This window comes from Ostrinia nubilalis, chromosome 22 (assembly GCF_963855985.1).
Source record: "Ostrinia nubilalis chromosome 22, ilOstNubi1.1, whole genome shotgun sequence".
NCBI classification, from domain to species: Eukaryota; Metazoa; Arthropoda; class Insecta; order Lepidoptera; family Crambidae; genus Ostrinia; species Ostrinia nubilalis.
Genome location: NC_087109.1, coordinates 5,773,617 through 5,786,439, shown reverse-complemented (window position 1 = coordinate 5,786,439; position 12,823 = coordinate 5,773,617). Strand labels below are relative to the sequence as shown.

Sequence of the window (12,823 nt, the reverse complement as noted above, 5' to 3'; positions counted from 1 at the left end):
CATTTACCATAAATGTGACTTGAAAATAGACCTCACTTTGGGCTCACCTCTGGGATCAATTAGACCAATTTTTATGGTTATAAAACCAAATAAAAATCTCACGTGTCCTCTTTAACAGATGGATAGCGATTAATCCCAACTTAACAGTTTTATAGTCATAAAAAATGGCTATAGCGTAACTACCTATTTTTTGAAGAAGTGTCTCTGGATCCTTGTAAAGACACATTTTTGGGGAAAAAACCTTTCCTTTAATGAAATGAAGTTTAGAACTAGGCTTTCAAATGGTACCAACGTTGGTGGGAAGTGGGGATGCATACGTTTGATAAGTGCTTGTCGCGAGAGGTGCGATTTATTTGATGCCGAGTGTAGTTACTTAAAGACTCTCCTTTGAAGGAGCTTGAATATATCAAAGTCAAAGCCAAAGCCTTAATTCAGTACTAAGGCCCTTTCCAAGGCGCTTATACACGTCCCAAAACATATAGCTTGCCTTATTATCACTTCGGGACGACATTATGGCCTGGTGCTGAGAAGCGGCGGCAGAAACTCATGGCCGTTTTCACCATCAATCCCTAAATTTTTAAATGACCTCTATGGTAACACATAACAGGATTTTTTTCATAGGGGTCACTTAAAGATTATGGATTGATGGTGAAAACGGGCATCAGTCTCCTTTGTGTTCAACTGAACTAAGTTTTGCTGTATTAAAATTTGCATTTTATAAGAAAAACTCCACATAACTGTTGCAAAATATTTCCAATATTAACGGTTTCACCCTGTATCTTAAAATAATGAGGATGTAGAAGCTAAAAATGTGTAAGTACAAAAATTCCGGAGACGTGGGGAGGTTCCCTCTTTAATTTAGTAAGCTTATTATTAAATTCCTATTGACCGGCGGACATTTTTGTTCGGGTATCGGAGGGTATTGAGATGTAATTGGCATTTTTGAGGCGGATATGTTGTTTTGATATTTTTTTTAAATTAAATTTTGAGATAATGAGGGTTTAGCACTTGGGCATGTGTTTAAGAAAAAGATTTATGGAGCGGCAAATCATGTCCACGTGTCATGATAAGAATGTGAGATGCAGTGAGATGATTAGATGGTGTACTTAAATGTATTTATAGGCGCTTTTTCAGCAGATCGTGGTAGAGTGATAGACCAACTCATATTGCTGAGATCTGCATCTCTGTCAAACACTTGGATGCGGTTATGAATAAGTGAGAACACTAGACGGTAATTCTACCAACGCACAGTGGCCAAATGGCCGATCTACACTCGCGAGCAAAAATATGGAATCACCTCATTCGTTTCGAGTTATCTTTGGAACTAAATGACTATAAGTGATCAAACGAACTTCACAAGCGAAGTTCGATCATTATTATATGAGTCGCTTCATTCGAAGATATAATTAACCAGGTAGTCCCTTTTAGGTGCTGGCAACATCGCACAACTTTTAGAGAATTCAAATATTATCTGTGTAACGACTTTTTTCCCCACCGCGGCGCCCGCGCGCTCCGATCGCTAGCTCATTCTTTAGAGAGAAGAGTTAAAACTTTCTTGATAAGGGTTATTACGTTAACAAATCTTTGTTATAAGTACATATAGTTATGGGGGGGAGGGAACTTATATCTTCGAATGAAGCGACTCATATAATAATGATCGAACTTCGCTTGTGAAGTTCGTTTGATCACTTATTATATTTCGTCGCTTCATTCTTCAGATATAATTAACCAGGTAGAATTTCAGAGTAGAAATAACAAGAAAGTTTTTAATAGTGTAACTTGTCTTTTTAATATTATTAAAGACGAAAACAAAATTACAATTTTGAACTCAAATAATGACTAAACTTCTAGTAATCAGGTAGATAATTTATAATTAAAGAGCAAATGTAGCTTAAAATAATCTTAATTTAGGCATACGGACGTGGCAAAGCTTTCTTCTTCAAGGATTTCACGATTAAAGAACCTTGCGAAAGTGTTAGAGGAGCTGGTCCAGCCAGCCGTTCTGCGAATGGTATCCATGGACACCCCGCGTGAGTGAGCGGCCGAAGTCGCGGCATGTCGCGTACTATGTCCGCTAAACACTGTCGTGTCAACTCCGCTATCTGACAGCACTTGCTTGATCCAACGACTTATCGACTGAGTTGTCGCTGCTTTGTGTGGCGCTTTAAATGTTAATAATAATCTACCCGTGCTAGCAGGTCTCTTATTTTTTGTAACAAAAATATAGTCTCTGAGAGCTGTAGCAGGGCATATGCTGATATTCTCAGCAAAATATGGCAATTTCAGAATAGGTTGCTGACGACCCGGAGCAGAGGTTTTAATTAAATCCGTTATAAAAATTTTTGCGCCTTGTTCTGAAAAACTGATATTTTCTAACTTTATAAGTGAGAGAGTTTGCACTCGGTGTGCAGTGCAGATAGCTAGGAGAACAACTAGCTTCTTCGTTATTTTTTCTAGTGATAATTCGGCATTAGGGTGCCATCGTGAAACAAAATTCAGAACCAATTGCGGGTCCCAAGTACCGAAGTACTTAGGTGTGGCCGGTTTTAACCTGTACGCTCCCTTAAGCAACCGCTTGACATCGTCATTCGATGTAAAGCTGTTGCCTAAGAGTAACGACAACGCGGAGCGGTGGCTATTTAAACTACTATAGGAACATCCATTAGAGAACTGTGTACTTAAAAAAGATAGCACTGATGTATGTGAAGGCGCAAATAAATTAATGTCTTGTTCTGAGCAATATTGCCACCAAAGCTTTAGTGTAACATTATACTGCTTCATAGTGCTGTCAGCTAGCGAAGCGAGCATTAAGGTGATTGCCTCTGGGGGGGAACCTCGCTGAGCGAAGGCTTGCCGCAGAGCTTCGCAGCCGCCAGGGTAAGGTTGGAGCTGAGCGGGTGTTGATCTCTGAAAAGAGATTGAAGTGGGTATTTTTGACAATCAAAATAAATTATGTCTGAGCAAATTAACTTCTTCAACAAAGGAAACCAAGGCTGCGAAGGCCAGTTGGGAAACACGAAAACGCCAGATGCTTGGTCATCAATCACTTTTCTCAGGCATTTTAAAATCAGAGAAAAAGGCGGGAACGCGTAGAAGTAAAAGCTTTGCCAGTTTATAGTAAAAGCATCCACAGCCATCGCATCGGGATCCGGTCTCCAAGACATAAAATTTACGCATTTGGCATTGGTGCGCGAAGCGAACAAATCAATTTCAAATTCGCCAAAATGTTCTTGAATAATTTGGAAAGCTTTTTGTGACAAAGACCACTCAGTGTCCGGGTTAATAATTCTAGAATCACTGTCTGCAACATTATCTTTCGTATTTACGTAAGAAGCAAAAATCCATATGTTATGCTCCTCGCACCATTGCCAAATTAGTCGGGATAGTTCATTTAGATGAGGGAACTGAATTCCCCCCATCCGGTTCACGTAGCTGATGGCTGTGGTGTTATCCACACGTAACAATATTGTACAGTCCTTTTCTTGGCTAAAGAAGGTTTTTAGCCCTAGAAAAATTGCGAATAATTCTAGGTAATTTATGTGTCTATTACGTTCTGAAATGGTCCACATCCCATTAGCATGTTGGTTAGTATTTGTACAAACGGCTCCCCATCCGGTTTGAGACGCGTCTGTGTAAATCTCAAATTGGAAATGAGTGTGTCTCATATGGTTGTAGGTAGAATATATATTATTACTCCACCAGTTAAGATCTCGAAGTATTTCGTCCGATAATTTTATTTTTGCGTTATAATTATTGTTGTGTTCCAATAATAAAAGAAATTTTTGTCTCTCTAAAATTTTTGTGTACAGCCACCCATACTTAGCGGCTGGACACGCGGATGTTAATACTCCGATTAATTGGGCAAAATCACGGATGGTGCAATTTGGTAAGGTAGAAAACTTTTTTACTAGCTGTGCTATATTGTTACGTTTGGCATGTGGCAAACTCATTGTCATGTCCTTGGTATTAAATTCAAATCCTAAAAATTTGCAAGTAGATTGGGGTATCAAACAGCTCTTTTGGTAGTTCACAATAAAACCTAAACATTGTAACAACTTTAGGGTTTCGTTAATATTGTTAAGACACTCTGTATAAGTATCACCGATTAATAAAATGTCATCTAAGTAGATTGTTGATCTAAAACCTCGGTTTCTTAGAAAGGATATCACCTCTTTCATTACTTTTGTGAACACTCTAGGTGCTAAAGACAAACCGTACGGCATAGCAGTGAATTCGTATGTAATGACTGAATTTAAATCAGATTCGAATTCGAATCTGAGGTATTTACGGTCCTCGCTATCGATAGGTAAAAGAAGATATGCCTCTTTTAAATCAATAGTGGCAAGGTATCCATTATCGGGAATTAATTTTGCTGCCGTACGGTAGTCTTCCATCTTAAAGTGAGGGGGTGATATGAATTTATTTAGCGGTTTTAAGTTTAATATAAATCTCTTGCCCCCGTTTGGTTTTGGAGTCAAAAAAGTTTTAGATAAAAACTGATCATTTCTCGGTTTACATGGCGTTATAGCCCCTAACGCTAACAATTTTTCAATAGCATGTTTCATGTCTCGTCTTTCGTCTATTGAAAAATTGTTACGTGGCACTACTGTTTGTCTTACATTGTCGCAAAAGGGGATGGAAAATCCATTTTTAATCCAATCGAGAACGACCGGGTTTTCTGTAATTTTTAGCCAACAATTATAAAAGTATTTTATACGACCGGCGTGTACCTGTGTTACTACTGCGCTGGCGCACGAGGTTTGCTCTGTTGAGCGTTCTTTGTGTTGTTGGTTTGATTGTTCCGGCGCATCTGCGGTGCTGGAGGATGGCGTCGGTTCCCTCCCCGCCCCCCTCTGTTCGACTGGAAGCGAGGAGATTGCCAGTTTCCCTGGTAGGACGGACGAGCGCCAGCTTGCTGAGGATACGTCACTGGAGCTTTTTGGGTTGGTCCTTTCTTTATTTGAAGCCCTTGCTTCTCTATTGCTTTCGCAGCTTTGATGTTCTCACCCAGTTTTTCACCAAACAGAGTACTATCTCTTTCAGCGTCGTTAATCACGTTGAGACAGGTTTTGTCTAGACTTGGTGTGATTAATTTTATGCGGTTTTGTGTATACATGAAGTGCAAATCCGACAATAAACGACAACTATTACTCAGGTGCTTGATCGCCTGAACTTTGTCCCCATTCAATAGTAATAGGTCTAGTGCTCTATTACATGCTGTTATTCCCAAGCCTAGCTGCTGCTGCTGAGCCAAGAGTGAACTCTTGTCTCGGTTTCGGACCATGTCTGGAAGAGCTGCTGCGATTTCTGCATTTAGTTTTGGGGCTTGCAGGAGGCGACAATTGTCTGGTACAGCGTATTCTTTGAGCAGTTTGTCCTTGGCTTCCTTAGGAACGCCTTTCTTTAGAATTGGTAGCCATAACTTGGCTTGGCTGTCTAAGATTTTTTCGCCATATTCAGGAGAATCGGATTCCGTTTCACCCAGAGCTGAGAGCAATTCAGGATCTAACGAAGGCTCTTCTAGGTTTGGCGGGTCGGCAGAAATGTTTTCTGCTGACTTCGCTTCGGTTGGACAATCGCTTAATAGGTTCTGTACCAATTCGTCATTTGGTATCGAAATATCGTTGTCCTGAGGTTCTTGTATATTAATACATGCCTCGGACGGCGATTCTAGGTAGCCTAAAACAATATAAAACTATATTTAAAATGTGGGTAGAAATATTTTATTTTATGAAAATGTGTTTAGTTATAAGTAGTAACTACTCAACAAATATTGCATTACATCGTTGAAAATTCGCGATTCACCCCGATGTATATGCCTATATAATATAAATCTATAATATAATTGTGTAGTCATTAACTCGCAGTTAATTCCTACTGGCCGATATAAAAATATGTAGGTCACGGCGCCGTCATGGCGGGCGTGTAAAATAGTATCATTGTTGAAGACTCGCAGTCAACCCCAATGTACCTTGTGTATTGTATTTATTGACTCGCAGTCAATCCATACTAGTCGGTCTATTTATGGAAAATTTTCACTTTCACTTTTATTCACTTGAGAAAATGAAAGTTTTACTTACATTGATTTTCGTCTTCATCGTCGGATTCAATAATCCGGCGGCGGTAAGTCTTTTTATTTTCTTGTAACTTCCTTATTTTCTTCCGATAACGCTCGATCTTTTCTTCCCTACTGCGTTTCGGCATATTGGACGGAACGTGTACTCGTTGCCTCGCACAAAAAAAGAATGAGCTAGCGATCGGAGCGCGCGGGCGCCGCGGTGGGGAAAAAAGTCGTTACACAGATAATATTTGAATTCTCTAAAAGTTGTGCGATGTTGCCAGCACCTAAAAGGGACTACCTGGTTAATTATATCTGAAGAATGAAGCGACGAAATATAATGAATATTAAATAAAAAATGGTACCAGTTTAAAGGTTACATTATAAACTTTAACTTGATACCATACATACATAGATAATCATCGAGTTCTTCAGATCGCTGGGAACAAACACAAGAGGGTGATTCCATACTTTTGCTCGTAAGTATAGTTGGACAATATTATTTCAGACTGTGAGTGAGTGAGGTTGAAACGATGTTAGTTAGTTAGCTATCTGTATACTAAAGGTCATGGCAAAATAATTTGTCAATTTTTGTCCAGCTAGATTGGATAGTTGGAACATGACACAACGCTTCATCTCAGCGCGTGGTGTAGAGTCAACTAAGTCCTGTGCATCATTCTCCACTGCTGTAGCAGAGTAGTACTCAGTGAGTACTTCATCTCTGTCACACTCTGGATGATGATGGTAAGAGCGAGTGGAACAGATAGATGGTGACTCTGGCGCCTTTGCAGCGGAGTGCAGCGATTGATGGAGGGCTTGCAGCTAAGTGCTAAATATCTGTCACCATAGGATGCTACTAAGAGTGAGTGAGTTGGTAACACTGTGAGTGACTTACCGGCGCTTCTTCGGCGGAATGTAGCGCGTGGTGTAACGCCAGCTCGTGTTGTTCCCTCGCACCATAATCCGCTCGTCGCTCGCCGCCGCCGTAGCTGAACCCTCCGTGCGATAACTGGACAAACAAACAACATATTCAATGTAATACTTATAACATAACTAATACTCAGCTCTCATCATCATCAGGCCGTTTAGTCTCTACTAAGGGAGCATGGCCCTCTCTATGTATAATTTACAAGAGGCAAATGGAGGATGGCCTGCACTCTCTACGCTGGCTGGCCAGACGGGACGGGTACTTGGGTAGGCCTGATGTTCACATATTTGTCCTTTAGTTGCCTTTTGAAGACAGCCATGAGAATAGTGGAACTCTGAAAGAACCATACCGTTCACTTAGATACATAAAATCTAAATTAATTTATGACTGGACATTTCTTGCTACGTCTTATCCCAATATACAGTCTACTAAGCAGAAAGTAAGGACTGACCCAACAAAGTGTTGAAAAATGCACACCTAACTAACAAGAAAAATATTAAGGCCCGTATTCACAAACAATGCTTGCTTAAGTGAAGCAGCAAATCGAACGCACAGCGTGGAATAGAGCTCTGTGATTGGTTCGTGTGTTACCCTGTGCGTCCACGAGCACTGTGAGACGTTTGTGAATACGGACGTAATACACTTTATCAGCGATAACTTTAGGAGATAGCTTAATACAGTTGTACACAAAAGTGTTTTGTTCGAAAACTACCGTTGACAAAAAGGATAACATAACAAAAAATCCCAAGAACGGATCGAAATGGGTCGCATACTGGCTTTCATAAATCGCTATAGAACCACGCAACGACATCGACTTGCTTACAGCCTATTGTGGCTCGGACGAGACCGGAACATTAGCCGCGGCTAATCTGCTAAAGTGGCGCCATCCTAACGTCAATCGTATTGTTGGCCGAAAATATTGTGTCGTCTGGATGACATTAGATGGATTCGAAAAGAATGTTCTTTTTTTGAATTTGTATTTATTTAGAGATTGATGTTCTTTTGTTTATTTTGTTAAAGCGCGCACACACCACCACACACTGTCCACTGAGTTTTGTTCAGGCAATAGTTAGAAAATAGCAGCTCTTCATTATTTAATACGTACTTACTTAGTTAATTAAACCAATACTGTCTTATTGTGCGACAAATCATATTCTTTACATTCTTATTTCACATGCTTATGAAAATCACTGGAGATGCTTACAATTTACTTTTACTACTTCTTTTCTACATGTTATACTCGTACCTATGTCCTAAATTAGTTGAATTCTTTAGTAAAATGAAGTCTTGTATACTTTCATATTACTTTTGCGTACTCAGCAATCGCCTTCATACGTAGGTATTTCTATTAGCCAATTTAAAATCAGTTCCCGTGCATTTAATATCTTGAAGAATTCGCTGGGCTCGCGAACTATGCAGGGTGTGCGGAGGGCGCATAGTTTCGCCGTGTTATGATTCTGGATCGATCTCTCACATTCCCAGAAAGGGTGTTTAGATGAAAGATGCGAATATTACGACTAGTATTATATTATCTGTGGTTACGGTATATTAAATGAATTTTGGATTCTACGAGACTACGAGTACCTTAATCGTTTTTTAGGGTGGTTTTGGGTTCCTGTGTCTGTTTTTTTATTTATTCAATACTTGTTGGGTTGGGGTTGACGAATGTCCAAAAGGACATGAAAGTATTGGGACTCCAAGAACAAGAAGTTCAAGATAGAACCAAATGGCGGCGCATGATTGGGAAAGCCGAACCCGAGTAACGGCATAAGGCAAGGCAGAAGAAGAAGAGAAGACTCGTTAGGTCGGGGTAGAAAAGTTCTCAAAAGGCGACTCTACGTTATTGTAGGCAGACCTTACGCTTCCCCTTGGTTTTGATAGACCGACGATCTAGAGTCTAGAGAATGGGAATGGGCAAACTAGGACCAGTCTTTGTGAAAATCCATGGGGGGTTTATGTCTAAAAGTGGATGGACTGTATTAAGTTGAAAGGAGATGAAAATGAGGACAGGATAGGGCACGGCATCTGTAGCGATCGCAGGTAATTTTGTGTCGTTACTGAAACGCGTTTCCATCGCGACAGTATCACGTTTGCATCGCGACAGAAGCGCGACAGTGTCGCGTTGGCATCACGATTAAATCGTGTTTATGTGGGTAAGGGCACACAGCCAGCAACCGCATTGCGACTGTATCGATGCGAATGCGAGACAGAATCGCTACCTGCATCGCTACAAAAAATCGCCCATCAATCCCTAATTTTTACGTGACCCCTATGAAAACAAACTAAGGGAAACTTAAAAAGTGCCAGTCGTTGCTTGCTCAAACAGAGCGAGCCACAGTCTGGGGCGGAGCCGCGAAAGAATGTCTAGGCCGTCTAGCTCGGACAATAACTCGCAGCTCCGTCCCAAAGACTTCGGGAGGACACCGTCAGGTTTTAGTGAATAGGCCCTGTCCATCGGGCAGGGAGAGCCTCACATAACCCACTGGTTCCCCCTGGCCAGTGGGTATGCAATTTCATGCATTTTCTGACGAAAAAAAAGGGGTAACTTTAAAATTAGGGATTGATGGTGGAAACGGGCATAAGTGTTAAAGGGCGCACTCACGTGGTGCGCATGGATGGGGTCGTGGTGGTCGCGGTGGTGGCGCAGATGGTGCGGTTCGTGGTGCGCGTGGTGCCGCGGCAGCAGCTGCTGCGGCGCGTAGTGCTGCGCGTACTCCGCGCCGCCGCCGCCGCCGCCGCCGTATTCCATGCCATGGCTCTGTTGGACGAAACAAGTTTAGATAATTTTTTCACTGATTTTTAACTGTATCTTCACAGAGTAAAGTAGAAATTGATGTGGCTTCGATACTATCCCGGCCAGTAGGCCTAGGATGCGTGCCGCGATCATCTATATCACGCCATTATATCGATTTTACGCGATAAACAAATACATTTGTCGCCTAAAATCATCGATAATATTTTATTATGGCTCGCAGTCGCAGCCCTCCGCTCCTAGCCCGACTAGTAGCTCTGACTGACTTCTGCCAGCAGCTTAATACGATTAGCACCCAATTTCTTTCTATATGTTATAATCACCATCATCATCAAGTCAGGAACCCGCCGGTGGTCAACGCCCTTGTGGCATAATAATCTTTATTGTACCTGTTGTTGATGGTGCGGGCTCGCCGGGTGCGGTGCCGGCGCGAACGGCGGCGGGAAGTACGGCGGCTGGAAGTCGGCGGGCGAGGGCTGCGCGCCACCGCGGAACCCGCCTGTAGTTGGTAACCTGCTCGTGTGGGAGTCACCTGTGGTCAAGGCCCTTGTGGCCTCTCTCTTACTATACCTGTTGTTGATGGTGCGGGCTCGCCGGGTGCGGTGCCGGCGCGAACGGCGGCGGGAAGTACGGCGGCTGGAAGTCGGCGAGAGGGCTGCTCGCCGCCGCGGAAGCCGCCTATGGTCGGAGGTTTGTATGCGCGGGCTTTACTGTCCTAAGCACAAATGGAAAAGAGCCTCGACTCAGTTCCTAAGCGTTCTCCTTCTCCTAACATTTGGCTACAAGTAGAACCATGGTGGACCTACCTGTTGTTGATGGTGCGGGCTCGCCGGGTGCGGTGCCGGCGCGAACGGCGGCGGGAAGTACGGCGGCTGGAAGTCGGCGAGCGGGGGCTGCGCGCCGCCTGTAGTTGGTAACCTGGTTGTATGGGAGCCGCCTGTTATCAAGGCCCTTGTGGCTTCTCTATACCTGTTGTTGATGGTGCGGGCTCGCCGGGTGCGGTGCCGGCGCGAACGGCGGCGGGAAGTACGGCGGCTGGAAGTCGGCGAGCGAGGGCTGCGCGCCGCATGTAGTTGGTAACCTGGTTGTATGGGAGCCGCCTGTTATCAAGGCCCTTGTGGCTTCTCTATACCTGTTGTTGATGGTGCGGGCTTGCCGGGTGCGGTGCCGGCGCGAACGGCGGCGGGAAGTACGGCGGCTGGAAGTCGGCGAGCGAGGGCTGCGCGCCGCCGCGGAAGCCGCCTGTGGTTGGCGGTCAGTTTGCACGCAGCCTTAGCGCCGAGTCATACCAAGGTCCGAAGATGTGCCAGGACTAGGGTGGGACAGCCGAGAGGCCATCATGCTAGCGCGTCCTGTTCCCTGCTATCTTCTCTCCGCACCTCGCACACCCAAAAGTACACATCTTCGCTCCTCTCGTCTCCTCTCCACTTTGGTGGAAATAACCAGCCAGCTTCGCTGGGTCTCATTTTACCTGTTGTTGATGGTGCGGGCTCGCCGGGTGCGGTGCCGGCGCGAACGGCGGCGGGAAGTACGGCGGCTGGAAGTCGGCGAGCGAGGGCTGCGCGCCACCGCGGAATAATAATATGCGCCGCTGCGGAAGCCGCCTATGGTCGGTAGCCTGGTTGCACGCAGCCTTAGCCCCGCGTCATACCAACTAAAGTGGCGAACAGAAGATGTGCCAGGCGGATTTGGGTGGGGCAGCCGAAAGACGACCGTGCTCGCGCTCCACATTCCCTGCTGTCTTTTCCCCGCATCTCGTACACCCAAAAGCACACATCTTGGCTCCTCTCGTCTTCTCTCCACTATAATGGAAATAACCAACCAGGGTCGCAGCTCATCCTTCCTCTTCGCTTTAGTAGAAACTGGGTCTCATTTTACCTGTTGTTGATGGTGCGGGCTCGCCGGGTGCGGTGCCGGCGCGAATGGTGGCGGGAAGTACGGCGGCTGGAAGTCGGCGAGCGAGGGCTGCGCGCCGCCGCGGAAGCCGCCGCCGCCCAGCCCCAGCCCGCCTCCGCCGAGCCGCTCCTGTTGACAATACAGAATTCACTTTAATTTAAAAACAATATAGCTGTGAACAAGAGTGCCATTATGATCTGCCCCCTTAGACAAGTTGCAACGTGACAGTTTTAATTTTGAAATGAAATCGCTTCACGGACCGACTAACTACATACGTATAAGAACATCATAAGAAACGTCAGAGCAAAATGACATTGTAACTTATCTTGGGGAGACGTTGGTTAATAAACTTATATTTGAGCAAACTATGACTAGCATTGCCTGAATATTTGATCACGATTATGAATTAACACGCCATTTTTGTACCGGTATTATTGAAGCTAGAGGGTCTGCCTTTAAGCATAATTGATTCTAAGCTAAAAGATAAAGAAATAAGTAGGTATCCCACCAAAAACATTCTGTAAAAAACTAGCCAAGTCTCGATGGAGCTGCTTGTTTATCTCTAAAAAGTAATGAAATCTAGACAAAGTCGTGCCAAGTCTATGGTTCCTTACTGCGATTTCTTTATTATTATAGTTAATGTTGTGTGTGGGAACGGGAGTTAGCGGGAAAAAACATTTTTATGAAAAAATCTAAACCGCGTAAGATAGATGAAGGGGGTAAAACGGGATCCACGCGTACGAAGTCGCGGGCGGCCGCTAGTTACTAATAATGCGTATGCATCTAATACCACTAATACTCTTTGTGATTCATAACACTGTATTCTGTAACGCAACACGTAAGTTTGACAGGTGTTAAGTTAACTCTTAATTACAAATAATCTGTTAATTACCAATCACCGATCCGTCTGAGGCAATTCACATCGAATAGCATTGTTTGTTCCAAATTAAACGTCATTTTTAAACAGTGAATAATGTTGGCGGGTAATCAAGGTAATTATAGTATAGTATGGATCAGGGGTTCCCAAAGTATGCGTCGTAGAAAGTAAAGAAGGACGCCGTGGTGAGTAGTGTTGAAAATGACTAAAGCGACTGAATTTGACTGACCGTCAATAAACGACGGTCAAATTGGTCAAAAACGGTAAAAAACTAGTCATAAACTGTCAAAACCGGTCAGATTCAGTCAAATT

At 43.7% G+C, this 12,823-nt stretch overlaps 2 protein-coding genes across 2 annotated transcripts in view; both read right to left on the bottom strand.

Moving 5' to 3' along the window:
* LOC135083037 (transcription factor AP-2-epsilon) overlaps window positions 1–11,921 on the bottom strand; it is a 30,244-nt gene extending 18,323 nt beyond the window's left edge. Inside the window, exons 1-9 of the mRNA XM_063977800.1 lie at window positions 11,910–11,921; window positions 11,617–11,763; window positions 11,210–11,329; window positions 10,754–10,980; window positions 10,545–10,656; window positions 10,309–10,453; window positions 10,128–10,237; window positions 9,589–9,744; window positions 6,954–7,067 (exon numbers count right to left, since the gene is read on the bottom strand). Coding sequence (XP_063833870.1) covers window positions 6,954–7,067; window positions 9,589–9,744; window positions 10,128–10,237; window positions 10,309–10,453; window positions 10,545–10,656; window positions 10,754–10,980; window positions 11,210–11,329; window positions 11,617–11,763; window positions 11,910–11,921 — 1,143 coding nt within the window. The remainder of the gene's footprint in view (window positions 1–6,953; window positions 7,068–9,588; window positions 9,745–10,127; window positions 10,238–10,308; window positions 10,454–10,544; window positions 10,657–10,753; window positions 10,981–11,209; window positions 11,330–11,616; window positions 11,764–11,909) is intronic.
* Window positions 1,987–6,230, bottom strand: LOC135082688 (uncharacterized). The gene is made up of 3 exons (XM_063977470.1): window positions 6,081–6,230; window positions 4,731–5,679; window positions 1,987–2,907 (listed from the first exon to the last, which is right to left on the bottom strand). Exons 1-2 carry the CDS (start codon window positions 6,202–6,204, stop codon window positions 4,739–4,741), a joined length of 1,065 nt encoding a protein of 354 aa, XP_063833540.1. The 5' UTR covers window positions 6,205–6,230; the 3' UTR covers window positions 1,987–2,907; window positions 4,731–4,738.
* Window positions 11,922–12,823: the final 902 nt, after the last annotated feature.

Bases quoted from the DNA above. Each gene is read 5' to 3' on its own strand.
- LOC135082688 (XM_063977470.1), bottom strand. From the start codon at position 6,204: ATGCCGAAACGCAGTAGGGAAGAAAAGATCGAGCGTTATCGGAAGAAA. The intron at 5,680-6,080 runs GTAAGTAAAACT...ATATTGTTTTAG, and splicing joins CGATGAAGACGAAAATCAAT to GCTACCTAGAATCGCCGTCC.